The 16,220-nt window shown below is 36.9% G+C and overlaps 1 protein-coding gene across 1 annotated transcript in view; it reads left to right on the top strand.

Annotated features, from left to right (window-relative positions):
- wb (wing blister) overlaps positions 1-16,220 on the top strand; it is a 28,502-nt gene that overhangs the window by 7,165 nt on the left and 5,117 nt on the right. The window contains exons 3-18 of the mRNA XM_008195866.3: positions 709-951; positions 1,015-1,269; positions 3,192-3,428; positions 3,484-3,783; positions 3,834-3,974; positions 4,835-5,733; positions 5,788-5,912; positions 5,955-6,124; positions 6,939-7,116; positions 13,986-14,092; positions 14,142-14,462; positions 14,510-14,731; positions 14,841-15,023; positions 15,070-15,386; positions 15,511-15,751; positions 15,801-16,188. Of these exons, the coding sequence (XP_008194088.1) occupies positions 709-951; positions 1,015-1,269; positions 3,192-3,428; positions 3,484-3,783; positions 3,834-3,974; positions 4,835-5,733; positions 5,788-5,912; positions 5,955-6,124; positions 6,939-7,116; positions 13,986-14,092; positions 14,142-14,462; positions 14,510-14,731; positions 14,841-15,023; positions 15,070-15,386; positions 15,511-15,751; positions 15,801-16,188 (4,327 nt within the window). The remainder of the gene's footprint in view (positions 1-708; positions 952-1,014; positions 1,270-3,191; positions 3,429-3,483; positions 3,784-3,833; positions 3,975-4,834; positions 5,734-5,787; positions 5,913-5,954; positions 6,125-6,938; positions 7,117-13,985; positions 14,093-14,141; positions 14,463-14,509; positions 14,732-14,840; positions 15,024-15,069; positions 15,387-15,510; positions 15,752-15,800; positions 16,189-16,220) is intronic.

Raw genomic sequence — 16,220 nt, 5'->3', positions numbered from 1 at the left:
AATTCAAAGAGCTTTCCAACGATAGTAAACTTCATGGGGTTATCTCTGATAGTTCCGGAGCTATTGCTCAACAAATGTTCCGGGTACCCAAAATCGACAAAAATTGCGACGAAAATTGAAAAAATCAAACATAAAAAAATCGAACAAATGGACTTTTTTTGAACTTTTAACAACTCTAGAGAGTTGTAAAGGCATATATAAATACGAAAAAGTATGATAAAACGAATTTTAAAAAAAATTATTTTTTTTTATTTTTATGAAGGTATGTGTATTACTCAGGAAATTTTAGCAAAAAAAAAATAAATTTTTTAAATCTCATGAAAAGTTCGTATAATACAGAAAATGAGCCGCTGAATCCAATGGAACAAACCGCATTGCTCTACGACTTTTAGTTTTTGAGTTATGAATTTTTTTGTTGGATAAAATTTTCCACTATGACAAATGACTACCCTAAATTTAGGCAAAAAATTTTAAATTTTTAATTCTTGTGAAAAATCGATATAATATGTAAAATGAGCAACTCGAGGGGGTTCTAAAAACATAATAGAGTATTAAACTTTGTTTAAACGACGAATTTTAAAAATAGTTTTTTATATTTTTGCACCTTTTCTTTCTAAGTATTTTTAATAAATGTTTGGCTAATATCGAAACTTGATTTGAGCGAAGCTTTCAAGTCGGAATTTAGAATTTAGAGGTTTTATTTCACAGATATATCAAATCACTGACATCATAATCAAATCTGCGAACTCCCTCCGTCCCGGAACCTGGATTCTGGAGCGTTCCCTCGAGGGCAAAAATTACGAACCTTGGCAATACTTTGCCCGCAATGACAAGGAATGTTTCGAACGTTTCGGGATTCCTGGAACAAAGGGCAAACCCCACTACTTCACCGACACTGAAATCATCTGCACCTCGTTCTACTCCAAACTGACACCGATGGAAAACGGCGAGGTAAACAATTTAACAGCCACTAGGGAAGAAAATAAGCAATTTCCGCCCGTCTTTATTAATCAGATTCACACATCTCTGATCAACGGCCGTCCCGGAGCCAACGAATCCAGTCCGGAGCTGCTGGAGTTCACCAAAGCCCGTTACGTCCGCTTACGTCTGATGGGACTGAGAGGCACAGTCGAGCCTCTTCCCTACTGGTTCTCCCAGGACATTCTAAAGGAGAAAAAACTGTTCTACACCATTAGGGACATCAGCATAGTGGGCTATTGCGTCTGTAATGGACACGCTGAAAACTGCCGGCATAATGTGGCTTCCGGGGTAGGTTTACATTTCAAATTAGATCTAATAATAATTTTATTATCATAACTTGTCTCGGAGAACCGGTCCAGGTATGATGAGTTGGCTTGTCACACTTGTGATGGAACGAAATTTCAAATTTCAGCTGCGATAAAGCGACTGAAATTCGCGGCTGAAACGCTTTTTTACAATTGCAAAAACCACACAATCGGCATTTAATCAATTTAAAACTCCGTCCAGACACACCATATAAGAAGAAAGCTGGTACCTTTCCGAGAATAGCCAGCGACAAGTTGCTCGTACATAGGAATACTGTATTTGGTATTGTTCGATAGTTATCAAATATATATCGGCGATCTTCTATTGTTTACCCGTTTCGGTTAATTAGCCTAAATTAGGGCCGCCCGGTGATATACGAGGAGCTCTGATAAATTCCTGTCCTTTCCAGAAACGCTCAAGCCATATTTTCGTGTTTTAACAAGTCAAAGGATGCTTATGAAAGTCCAATTTGAACATCAAGAGACAGAACACCTACCTATTTATAATTGTAACTCAACTGTTTTAATTAAAATTCCTAATAAAAGGACGTAGGCAGATATTTATCTGACATATGAATCCAATGTCTTACGAAAGAAATAAAAAAACGTGAGCAGCATTGTGACTGTCATGAGCATGATATCAGAAAAAATAAAAATATAATAGACGAATAAATGTCAAAAAAGGGTTTAAAATTTCATTTTGTTTAGCCAAAATTTCAGGAAATTTGGTCAAAATTGAAATTATTTTACCGTTTTTTTGTATGTTATTTCTTGAAACTTCGTTAAAAATTGGCTATAAATTCGACAAACTATATTCTTTTTTGCATTTTTCCAGAATGTATGAACGTTTTTGGACTCAATTATTTCGCAAAATTTCGTCAAAAAGTTGCCTTTTTCAAGCACCTAACATGTTTAAATCAGTAGGGAAAATGACTATTAGGTCAAAAATGGCATAATTTTTCCATTTTTGAGTGTTTTTGCACATTATTTACGCAGAAGTGTAATAATTTAGAGAAATTTTGTTAAAAATAAACCAAAAAATCACAAAACGAGAGCAATTTTTGCATTTTTTGAGCGTTTATAAACATTTTTTTTTCAATTATTTCGCAAAACTTCGTCAAATTGCCGAATCGTTGGGCAAATGTAGGTAAATAAGTATAGGTACACTTATCTTTTTCGAGCGCTTAACATGTTTTTTTGAAATTTTTTTACTCGGAAGACGAAATTACTAAATTTTACTACATAAATGGTCGTAGATTAGGTCAGGTCAGGTCAAAAAATGTGTTTTTTTTGTATTTTTTATGTACTATTTTAACGCAAAAATGCAATTATTTAGAGAAATTTTGTTAAAAAATAGAGCAAAAAATTCCAAAACAACATCAATTTATGTATTTTCCAATTATTTGACCACAATTTTTTACAACTATTTTGCAAAAACTCAAAAAGAGGAGGTGGAGAAATCGTCGAACTGGATCGAAAATATTTTTGAGAAGTACTTATGAAATCACTAAACTTGGAAAGCTCGTACATCAAAATTAACATTATTTTACCAGTATTATGTACTCCAGAATTTTTCTGCATTTCTTCATGGTTAAAATTACCAACCCTTTAACCCTTAATTAATAATTGTAAAAAACACGAATTGGATCAAAAATGGTGATATTTTCGCTTAATTAAAATATATTAGAGGGTCTTGTTCACTAATCAGTGATCACTCTGGTTCTAAAGATAAATTTGGGTACACAAGCGAGAAAATATTTATATATTATTTTTTTTATTTTAAAATATCAAGATCTGTCATTGATTACAGTCGTAGTTATGCTCCAAACTTGTAAATTTTTGAATGAAACTGTAAACTTGAATTTTGAGTAAGTGTTTGTGGTTTTACGATATTTTTTTCATCAGCACCCTGAGTGTGAGTGCGCCCACCACACGTGCGGCCCCAACTGCGACCGCTGCTGCCCCATGTACAACCAGCGTCAATGGGGCCCCGGCTCATCCCGGGACGCCCGTCAATGCCTCCCCTGCAACTGTCACGGCCATGCAACGTCCTGCCACTACGACGAGTCCGTGGACAAAGCGGGCCTCAGCATGGACATAAACGGCAATTACCAAGGAGGAGGAGTCTGTGATAATTGTACAGTAAGAAATCGACCTTTTAACTCTTCTTTTTCATCTCTCGATCTCACTATTTCAGGCACACACAACCGGTATTAATTGCGAACGCTGCTTGCCGGGGTATTATCGACCTTATGGAACTGTAATTTATGCGGACAAACCCTGCTTAAAATGTGACTGTGAACTTCCAGGATCGGCCGGTACATGCACACAGGAAGGGGAGCAAGCCGGAAATTGCCATTGTCTACCCGGATATGAGGGCGAAAAATGCGACAAGTGCGCCAAAGGCTTCAAGGGCTGGCCCTCCTGCGAGCCGTGCCCTTGCGACCCCAGGGGGGCGCAGCGCACGGACGACTGCGAGGGGGACTGTCTGTGCAAGGTGAAGATCGCAAGCTTCAAAGCTACATTCAAAACTAAAACTTTTCACAGGATCATGTTGAAGGGAAATTTTGCGACCGTTGCAAGTCCGGGTTTTTCGCCCTCCGGAGCGAAAATCCGGACGGGTGCACGCCCTGCTACTGCTCCGGAATGACGAATTTGTGCGAAGCGGCCACAGGCACCCCCAAACAGGTACAGGCACGCTCTAAAAGAATTGTACCCCTTATAAACCCAACCTATCGTCTAATTTAATAATTGTAATTAATTTACTCAAAATGATGTACTGAAGACTAATTTGATTGCAAATAAAGTTATGTGAACGGGTTCTAAGACCTTATTAGAATTTTCAAGCGTCGCAGAAAAATTATAATTGAGAAATAAAATCTCACCATTTTGTAATTAGGTGTTTGTCTAAAGTGGGCGGGATTAACTGCAATCGCTACGTTTTTTGTCCCTTAAACTCGTACTGCGGCCAATAAACATTGAAAAACCAGTTTCATTGCACAGAATTTGCAAGGGAATTATCGTCATTGGCCCTAATAACCTACCAATCGTTTAAAAAATGTGCAACCAATCAAATTTAAGACCAACAGAACTCACTCCAGATTGGCATTTTTTTGCATAAATGTTAACTACGAGAGTTTTCCACGTCAGTTTTCAACTTATCACAATTCCGAAATAATAATAATAATAATAATAATAATAATAATAATAATAATAATAATAATAATAATAATAATAATAATAATAATAATAATAATAATAATAATAATAATAATAATAATAATAATAATAATGATAATGTCAATTTAATAGGTTCATTGGATTATTGCTTTATAAAAAATTTGAGCATTTATTTTAGTTAAAACAAAGCCTTTATTTGAATGAATGACGATGAATCTTAAAAATATATTGTAAAACAATTTTAATAATTTTGAGTAAATTAATTACATTAATTAATTCATAGGGGCTCACAGGGGTATCATTCTTTACGATCGTGACTGTACAACATTTCTCCTTTAAAAAAACTGACCCAGTTTCCCCCTTTTAAGATCCAAACCCTCGAGAATTGGTTAACAACGAACCAGAAAATTTCGGAAGTCAGTAAACCCATATGGGACTTCAAGGGCATTTTTTCGATGGGAAGCTACGAGTTTTCCACTTCTGAATCCTTGTACTGGCTAGCACCAGAGGTGTATTTGAGCAATAAACTGGAGTATTACGGCTCGGTTTTTCTTTTTAAAGTCCACTGGGTGATAATGCGGGGTGACACGAGTGGCAAGCCCACCATGGGCCCCAATATGATAATCGTGGGTCCGAACGGTTTGAAAATCGCCCATGGGAACGAATCCCTGACTGTCTCAAACGCGACCTTTGAGATACGCTTGAAAGAGAGCAACTGGTACCATTTGGACTCAAACTTGTCCGTTTCTCGGAGCGAATTTCTGCGTGTGTTGTCAAACATCAGTCATATACTGTTACGAGCGACGTTTCACACCGACCAAATCGAATCCTTACTCGAGGAAGCAACGATGCGTGCTGACAGCCAGTCGGCCCACGAAGTGGAAAAGTGTCTGTGTCCTTCAGGATACGCGGGATTATCGTGCGAAATGTGCGCCTTCGGCCACGTCCGGATCGAGACAAACGCCGAAAGTTATTGTGCGAAATGCGATTGTAACGGACACTCGGAAACTTGTAATCCCGACACAGGCGAATGCTTTTGTCAACATAATACCACTGGTGAAAACTGCGAAAGATGTAAACCGGGGTTTTATGGTAATCCGCTGCGAGGAACGAAGGAAGCCTGCAAAAAATGTGCGTGTCCCTTGGAAAATGACGAAAATAATTTCAGCCCGAGCTGCCAGTTGGATTATTTAAATGAGGACAGCGAGGAGGAGAGCTACGTCTGCACACAGTGTCCGAAGGGATACACGGGCGACCACTGCGAAATGTATTCCATATCCCAAATTAAATTTAGCACAATTAAGGACGATTTTTATTGCAGATGTGACGATGGCTATTTTGGTAATCCGATGGAGTTGGGGAACGTTTGCAAGCCGTGCGATTGCAACGGAAGTCCGTGTGATAAAGTCACAGGACAGTGCTTGAACTGCAAAGGAAACACTGAAGGTGCGAACCAAATTGTTGCTTCCCTTATGACTATTTTTTTAGGCTGGCGCTGCGAAAAATGTAAACCGGGCTATTACGGAGATGCTCTTATGTCCAACTGTATTCCATGCCAGTGTGACACTATTGGATCACTCTCCAAAAATTGTGACCAAGAGACTGGACAGTGCCAGTGTCGGGAACGGTTCACTGAGAGGACGTGTAACACGTGTGAGGTAGTTCAAAAAATATTTTTTAAAATGTAGAAAAAAAATTAAAAATGATTTAAAAGCTTTGGAAGCTGTCAACTGCAAACTTTAACCAAAATTTATTTTTTCTTTTTTAGTGCTTTTTTAATTTCTAAAAAAGTTTTTTATTTTTTTACTTTTTATTTGTTTTGTATATTAAAGTGTATGTATATGCAGTTTAAGACTGAAACTTTCAGACGTTAATATCGTTATTTTTATTACATGTGTATGCAAAATTTTAACTTGTTATGACTACAGGAACCTTCTTAAATTTGACTCCTAAAATATAAAACAGATAGACAAACAACAAAACGAGAAAAATAAAAACTTTTATTTATTAAAAATCCTTTCATAAAATCGAACTATAGAGAAGTTATTAAGTTAAGTATTTGCCCTTTTTATTATTATTATTATTATTATTATTATTATTATTGTTATTATACTTTCTTCAAGGACTTAGTTATTAAATAAAAATAATATTGAAAAAACAAATAAAAATTCAATATTCCAGCAAAATTTAGTACAAAATGAGCAATTTGAGATTTTTGGTCAGGTCAGGTCAGGTCAAGTCAGGTAATACTTCACGTATTTCTAGTAAAAGAGACCAAAAAAAATATAATTAGACCGAAAATTAAATGAAAATTTAATATTCCGACAAAATTTAGAGCAAACTGAACAGCTTTAGATCTCAGCTCAGGTCGGGTCAGTAGTTTAGTATCTTTTGAATACTCAATGGGGGATTTTGTGGTGGAATCTCAAGGAAAAAGGGCAATTTTTGCAATTTATTTTAATTTTCCAACAGCCTGGATATGGCAATGTGACCGGCCTGTGTGTGGCGTGTGCTTGCAACAAGATTGGATCGACATCCCCGATTTGTGACCAACACACCGGACTTTGCGACTGCAAGCCTGGAGTCGATGGGTTCTACTGTGACGCTTGCCAGAACGCGTATTATGGGTTGTCGGAAACGGGATGCAAAGGTAGGACAATTGTTGCTTCTCTCTGAGAGACTTTACATTTATAAACAAACACAGTGTTTAAAAAATCAGCATATGCAATAAGTTGTGTACTTCCATCCGGTCTGTTATCTATCAGATGGCACATTTGTCAACACTATTTTTAGACTAGTAGCACTCATAAACAATAACGCGGAACTAATGAAGCGAATAAGAGCCTAATTGAAAAAATCAATAAATAAGCGAATATTTAGTCTCGGACTATAAAAACTTTGTATACATTTGCTGTTATGGCTGGATAAAAATACCTTTTTATTAAAATTTTAATAAAACGTTGGCTTCTCATTGCGACTAGTTTTGCAAATGCACTAGACATTTTATTAGGAGCGAGTGCGGATGATACCACATACCAACAGACAAGTTTTATGCAATAACTTCTTGATTTAGGGAGAAATTCTTGTCAGCGTAATGTTTTCTCCGCTATAAATTTGTTCACAGCCGAGCGAAGATTTGGGTTTTGAATATCTAATTTACTTTTGACTATGTACAGTGTACAAAAATTTGTTTCACTGCGACTATCACAAGACCACCTTGTTGTTCACCGAAGGAAATTAATATCGACAGAGACTAATAAAGGAGATTAAAACTTTATAACAGACTTGTTTCAAAACAATACTTAACAACCTAGAAAATAGTTAAGTACCTATTATTTCAGCACGATCTAATACAATTTGAGATAAGATTTATCCATACTTGGGTGAACACAACGTTTCAAGAATTTAAGCCGCGTTTCAACAAAAGCGCCATCTCTTCCAGTATCATTTTAGTTGGAGTAATTTTTTTCAAGCTGGCGCCAAATAATACACAACACGTTACAATTGTAAAAAAGGATTTGCAAAAATTTTACTTTACTGCATTAATTTATTTAATTAATTAACCAATCAGTTACTTTTTCGACAAATCTACATTTCATACGCTCTCCGCAATATAATATAGAATACAAGAAGTGTTTTAACATGACTTTACGGTTGTAAAAAACAATCAGCAATACTTATTTTATTTAAGGAATGTTCTAATTGGTCAGATTAATAACTAATTTGTCCAGCAAGAACCACGTGGAGGTTTAGAGCGTTCTTGCCAGGAAAAAAAAGTAGGGATGCGGTAAACAATAATTAATTATTAGAAAATGAAGGGAATGAAGGAATTAATGATGGCTGTTATTTGTAGCAAGGCATTAAAAAGAAATTATAATAAAAATCTTTATTACCAATCAAAAGTTTACCACATAATAAAGTACAACTTTTCTCCTTATTTATAATTTTCACTATTGCCCTCCTTTTCTTTGTGCAAATGAGCCGGTCATTGTTTAATGATTAGTTTCTATTTCTTTTGAATTGTTGTTTTAAAATGTTTAAATTTCCGTTTCTACTCAACGAAAATAGCGAGCCATAAAAGAATGAAGAAGTGCTTTTTTCGTATCATCGTTGATCGCAGAGTGAAAATTCCTGCATTCGCTGCGCTCTCTCCCATTTTTTCTTCCACACATCTCTCCGAGCTATCATCAAGCCGAGCGAACACCCACGGCTCCTCCAATTAATATTCGAAGAAATTAACTCAACACGTTCAGGGTCGCCTCCAAGCTCATTACCACGTCCCGATAAATTGTAAATAGACTCGTCTCGGTCCGAATAAATCACAATGTCCCGTTTAAATTTATCCATGTTGCCATTTGCATCCATTCACAGGTTTAATATTAATATGTGGGCACCTAGCTCGCGACTTAATCGCGGAGGCACACGCGATACAGCTTCAGTTCAATCTCGCAACTCGTGGCGAAGAGATGTACTAGCTCTCGGTGAAAAATCCCGTACTTTTTGGTACAGGATGGTGGCCTTTTCCGGAAACAGAACGCGGGGTGTTTTAACATGAGGACGAACGTTTTGCTCGTTGTGAGTGTGGTCCTATTGGCTCTCGGTGGAGTGGAGCCGCGCCGGAATCACCTCCGGAATTTCTACTCGACTTTGGACGAGCACGAGCGAAACACGGAACTGTTTTTGCAAAACGCCAAAATTAGGCACAGCGAACGCAAAGCCAAGAAGGCACAGAGGTGCAGACGCTACGCTCAGCTCTACTACCAGAACTACAGCAACTGTTACTACACCTTCTGCAGACAGAGCTATTGTGGCTATTGTCCGACTTCCAACTGTCGGAGGAGGTGTCCGTACGACTGCGAGACGACTCCGACGCCCGTAAAAGGTTTCACTATTTTCTCAATTCTGCGACTGGCTATGTAAGGACTTCCGCGTCGTTCCACCTCTTATTTACGTAGCGCGATAAGAGATTCCGTTTTGGAGCCGCGGCTAAAAATAGAAAAGTCCCAAAAGTTCGCCGGTGAATTTATTTTTAGTTGCGGTAATTGAGCACTTTATATGGTAATAGGAGCGATGATAGATCATTCAGCCATCCGCTAAATTGATTGACCCACCACCGTAATTAAAACCACAAGATTTAGTTTTTCCAAAACAGCTGGGATAATATTTATGTGCAACACGTGCACGAACTCGCGACGCCTGTTATGCATTTACAATTCTTACATGATAATAAATGAAACAATTAAGTGGATGTTAAGGGCTAGAAAAAAGAATGTAAAATGAGAACAGGAAGAGTAAAGATAAACATTACAAGTTTTACAACGTACAGAGAAAGTACATATTACATTCATTGAACTCATCCATTCATACATCGTGGTCGCTAATGCACGTGTTACCACTCCATAAATCATAATATCATATCGGACGATTTCCTGGAAACTGGCGGCACAAATCTAATTTCGGGTTCAATTCATAAATCAATTTATACCAATCAAAAGCTTGTAAATATTTGCTTAGGGAAATGTGTGTGTTCATTATACTCCAGAGTTGTCAAAACGTGAGCAAACACGGAGGCAACAAACGCTGTTTTAACGTACTGAGGAATCAAACAAGCCCATTCCAAATTTTTACGTCTGGGATTTTATCTAACTAAGCCAAGGTCTGGGGCTAAAACATGTCGAAATGTGCGACTCTATTGTTTATTTAATGAAAAATATTTACTTATAAATAATAATCGAAGTTTGAATTTTTTTTAATCAGATTCTGTTTATTCTACAAGATTTAGTCAGAAGACGTCTGAGATGCACAAAAATAAGTCAAACTGGTGGTATTTTAATCGCATAGTTATTTTGTATGGAAAATAAATAAAAAAACACATTTTCTTGTCATTGTTCCTCAACCGACAATTAAAATTAAAGTTGGAATTAAACTTAACTCAAGCACTACATAATTTCGTTAAAAAAGGAAGCCAAAAATGGCTTTATTTTTGTATTTTCTCGAGAATTTAAGTACATTTTTTAGATTAAAATAAAAAAATCCCTTAATTTCGCTAAACTGACTGTAAAATCGAGAAATTTGATCCATAACTGCCGTTATTTTAGCTTATTTCGTGCGATTTTGTGCATTCGAGCTTTATTTTGCAAGATCATGCCAAAGCTTTCCTATTTGATCTGTTTTGCTCGATTTAGCACGTTCTAGAGGCTAGAGCTAGTTTCTTTTTCAAGCAAGTAAACACATGTTTGAAGTTACTTATTCATTTTTATAGTGGTTGAAGTATTTTCAGCTTTTTTTGAGAAACAAAGTGAAAAATCACTAAATTTAGCCGAATGTTTTATTTTAAAACGGTCTATAGGCACTGAAAAACATATATTTTACAAAAAAATGTAATTTTAAAAATGCATTCTGCAGCTCATGATAATATTGGAAACGAAGAATTTGGTTTTAACACACAAATGTTCAACAGAGCTAAATTACGACTCACTGAGCTCCCATTTCTTGCGATTCAAATCACGATTGAGGCAAAACTTGGGCCCGGAACGTCACGAAAAATGTGGATTTCCGGGTAATTCATAAATTATCGACGAATATTTGGAATTTGCTTTTCTTATTTTCCCGTTCGTTTGAAGATTTATAGACAAAAAGATAAAAAAGCCGGCCTTTGTTACGTACAATGGGACGAGAATTTCAAATCTGTAAGATTTATTCAGCTGCGACCAATAGTTCCGGGATAATGGCTTAATGTTCGGTCCGGGAGGAACAAACGAACCGGATTCGCAAAGCTTTTTAAGAAAAGGTGACAATTTGCAAAAAAATCCGAGATTGTGCAAGTTTTCGGTGATTATCTCCAAAGTTTCGTCCACAAAATAGAGCAAATAAGTTTGTCCGTACGTGAAATGTAAAGCTGGTCGAAAGTTTGAAAAATAGAGAAGTGAAGTTAGTTGCAACTTGCAATATTTAATGATCAGGAGGTAGCTTTAATCCACGCAAAGCTCGATAATAATGCAGCCATAACTGTTTTTTCCAGCTTCCATCGAGCATTATTTGATTATTTAATGATCCCCATCTGTATACATTTACTGTTTGACCGCTTTACACTCGTCGAAATAATAAAACGAAGGAGTGCCAACACCGATAAAATGCTCAACTTCGTAAAACAAACACTAAAATTGTTACAAATAAACTAAATATTTGATGACCTCCGCGCATCCGAATGTTTATTGATTGAGACACCAATTGGTATTCCTTTCACTTCATTAAAAAAACATATTTTTCAGACATGACACTGGGCAATCTTTCATAAATAATAGTTGGACAAGTTGGACGAGGAACCGCAACCGTTGTAATGACCCTATTCCGTGACAGATAAAGACTTGGAACAAACTTTTATATGAAATCAAAATCTTCTCGCAATTTTTACTGAGAATTATCCAAGTGAAAAAGTGGTTTCGGCTTCGCTTAATTGCCTCAATTGGCTCTCCAATGAATTGTTTTATTGAGACAACAAAATTTGTCAGGTATTTCCTTTGTGACCCAATTCGTTATCTTGGGCAAACACACCAATCTCTCAATGACACAGTTGTTTGCTCAAAAATCGAGAAAAAAGCCAGTTTGCGCCTCAAGTTAGCAAAGATTGTAATTTGGACGCCGCACTAATATTTTGTTGAAGACCGGTTAACCGACCTTTTATTTCGTCCAGAGATTTTGATCGATTTTTCTCGCTGAATTTTTAATTCTAGTCGTGTGGGTTTGTTACGACAAGGTCATAAGCCCGCTCCTGATGACTTTACTAATGTCCTCACGTCGTAAAACAAAATCCATTGGTAAAACCTCCAGCACGACTTCTTGTAGATAGGTACATTCGTTTAATTGTGAGGTACTGCCTACTAATTTATTGCTGTGACGTGAATGGTGGTTCGATAAAAGAATTTTTGCTATTCATTGTGTCGCTTTGTTATTCCGGAGAGTTAACAGAATTCTAAATAAATATTGATGCGGTGAGGTAAATAAGTATATTCCTCTTCCATCACAAACACTCACTTTTGTACCTCAGAGGAACATATCACGGAATGTTTGTTTAGCAAGAGCAACGAAAACAATCAGTAATTCATCCCACCGGTGCCGCATCAAACTGATCTCAACTTTTGATAGTGTTGGCTTGTAATGCGGTCACTTGAACGTTTTTCTCCGCTCGCTTATGATGAAACTTTTCGGTATTCATATTGTGATTTTATCAATGGTTTATTCAACGTAATCATTTTTAAATGGTACTATAAATCACACACAGTCATCATCCAACCACAACCCAAATTTCCCACAACAGAATATCTTTTTTCCTCTGATTTTTCAAAATTATTTATTATTTACCGCAGACTTTTCTTGATTCTTTTACAGTTTAATTTTTGTAATGTGTATTTTTGTAATTTGTAATAATTTAAAGATCTTATCGAAATCGAAAGACAAGTCAAATGTAAAAATTTTGGAATCATTCGAAAGCTCCTCAAAAAAAACAAGTTATATCATTCTTGATGTCTGCATAAATAAATACAAAATTAATTATTGAAGAATTAAAAACGCCAAATACAAACTGCATTGCTGACGCAAATTTTGTATTATTCCTAAAAAAGTACGGTTTAAAAAATAAAAAACATAATTAGAACAAACTTATAACAAAAGCATCGGAATTCTTAATTCTGGGAATTCAGTGTTTACCTTTAAGAGTAAAATTAAGAATTTGCTTTTTTTAATTAACTTTGCCAGTTGATGATAAAAATAAATGAAAAAGAAATTTTTTTGTTCATTTTTTCTTTTATTTTTTAAGAATTCTTTCTATTTTCTTATTTTTAGAGAGACTGGCAATGGTTTTTCTTTTTGGTTTTTGGATTTTAAGTAATTTACAAATTTATTGTTATTTTTTATATTTTTTATAATCCTATTATTTTTCTCAAGCAAGACTTCACCTTCTCATCTGTTTATTATTGTCTATTTTTTCTTTATTGTTATTATTATTATTATTATTATTATTATTATTATTATTATTTATTATAAAACTGCGAAAAAATTTTTTCTAACAGCTGTACTTTTCGGGATATAGGCAACTAAAGTTGTCATTTAGTCATTTACTGAATTATTGCCTCAATTTTTTTCTGTTGAATATTGATTTTAAAACAGCCAAGAGATTTTTTCTATCACCTCTGGTTTTTGAAATATAGGTAACTCATATTATCATTTTCCATATACTCTAAAATGGAAACTTGCACTCATGGCCAAATTTGGACGTCATATCTGAAGTCCACACTCCAAAAGTAAATGGAATCAACTGTTAAATTTGCGACAACTGACAAAAAGTGAAATTTTGTAAACCAGTGTAATTTTTAGTAAAAGTAAAAAATACATATTACACACGTTTGTACCAAAAAAACTGACATTTTCAAAATTATAAAAAGAAAAATATTGATCCAAATTTGAAACAAGAAATATGGCACAATTTTTGGAAAAATTTTAAAGCATTTAATTTTTTCCCAGAGTGCAATTGCGACGAACAGGGCTCTAAAATACAAGCATGCGACCCCATAACAGGCCAATGCCAATGCAAACCCCACTACATCGGCCCTAAATGCGACAAATGCAAAGTAAGCCCCCTTAAACCCCAAACCCCCAAAAACTACATTTTGTTTCAAGCCCGGCTACTGGAAAACCAAATCGGGCTGCGCCCCTTGCAACTGTAACTACAACGGCTCAACCAGCCTCAACTGCAACCCCCAAACGGGGCTTTGCCCCTGCAAACCGGGGGTTGAAGGCCGAAATTGCGACACATGCAAAGACAAACACTACGGAAACGTCGCAACCGGGTGCAAAATTTGCGACCCTTGCGAAAAGCCAGGACATATTTGCCACCCGGAGACCGGAAAATGCGTCTGTCCCCCACTGACAACAGGGACAAATTGCGACCGTTGTGTCGCAAATGCCTATAATCTTGAGCCAGGGAAAGTCGGGTGTAAGGTAAGTCGGGTGCAGGTGAATTTTCAGAATAATTGATTGAACTCCAGCCGTGCGATTGTTCCAAAACTGGAAGTTCAAACCAGCAGTGTGATGAGTCCGGGAGGTGTTCTTGCAAGACCGGCTTTGAGGGAGAGAAGTGTAACAGATGTACGTTTGATTATTACAATTACCCCAATTGTCGCAAATGTGGGTGCGATATTGGGGGGACAAGGCCTGAGGAGTGCATCAATGGGCTCTGCAAGTGCTCGCAGGATGGGTGCAAATGCAAGGTGATTAAAAATTTACAATTGTATTCAAATAAATTTATTTGAAATGAAATTTTTTTGTTAAAAAAAAGTCGTAGGGATTCCCCTAATGTTGTGGTTTGTTTATTGTTAGGCAAATGTTGAAGGGAGGCACTGCAACAAGTGTAAAGTCGGCACTTTCGGGATTTTCCCCACGCATATTGCGGGCTGTCTGGACTGTTTCTGTTCGAACAGGTCGACAAAATGCTCGGCTTCCAGGAGCGTTTGGGAGCCAATTCGAAGCACAAACGTTCGGAAATTACCACCTCGTGAATGTGTACGTACAATTGATTGAACGATTTTTGTTGCAATTTCACATTTAGGTCAACAAAATATCCTGTTGGCAACTTCCGGACAAATTCCACGGCGATCTAATCCGGTCTTATGGAGGATATTTAAGACTATCAACAAACGAGTCCGGACATTTCAACGTTTATTTAACCGGAAACGGCGTGACTTTGGAGAGTGTCAGCAATCCTTCCGGCTACGTAAACATTCTGGAAACATCATGGAAACTCAAATTTAATACACTATTGCCTTATGAATGTCACGGTTTCTTGACAAGACCGTGTCTCTTGGTGGTTTTGCAAAACGTGACGCAAATCCAACTCGAACACAAACCCCCAACCGGACACTTGACGTGAGTTGATGGACATTTTTCTTAGGGCGAAAACTATGTTTTTTGTTCTTTAACTTGTAATTTTTGTAAATAAAGCGTGTTAAATGTTTTCATTTAATTATAATTTAATAAACTCATGTTGCAGATTCCACGATGTTGTCATTGACAAGGAATCAAACCTTTCGGACAAAACGCACGAGCAGTGCCTTTGCCCCAACAAGTACACCTCCTCCTCTTGCCAAGACCCCAGCACTGGCTATTACCGCTATTACCCCAAAGAGACAGAACCCGGGTTTAACTACATTGACCGGATCATTGGAGTCGCCAAACCGTGCCAATGCAACAACCGGTCAAACACTTGTGACAAAAACACCGGCCACTGCCTTGTAAATCATAAAAATTAATAAAAATTTATTTTAATTATTATTTCTGCAGAACTGTACTGACTCGACCACCGGCCCCCATTGTGAGTTATGTGCCGAGGGCCACTACATGGACCCTTCCGGGAAATGTCTCCCGTGTTTGTGCCCTTCAGAGAGCCAAAATTTCGCCCAAAATTGTACACCAAACGGCCGTCATAACTTCATCTGCATTTGCAAACGGGGCTATTCGGGCCATCGGTGCGACAAATGTGAAAATGACTACTGGGGGAACCCCCAAGCTGGGGGCACGTGCCAACCTTGCAACTGCAACGCCTATGGCAGCGAGAGTCTTAAATGTGACAAAACCACAGGACAGTGCAAGTGTAAACCGGGATTCACCGGCGAAAAGTGTTCCAAATGTTCCAGTTCACGGAACGTTATCCAGGACGGCGTTTGCGTTCGTGAGTACTTGTGATTTTTTACAATTTTGCGC

This window comes from Tribolium castaneum, chromosome 5 (assembly GCF_031307605.1).
Source record: "Tribolium castaneum strain GA2 chromosome 5, icTriCast1.1, whole genome shotgun sequence".
Lineage (NCBI taxonomy): Eukaryota > Metazoa > Arthropoda > Insecta > Coleoptera > Tenebrionidae > Tribolium > Tribolium castaneum.
The sequence above is the reverse complement of the archived record's forward strand: the minus strand, read 5'-3'. Positions and strand labels throughout refer to the sequence as shown.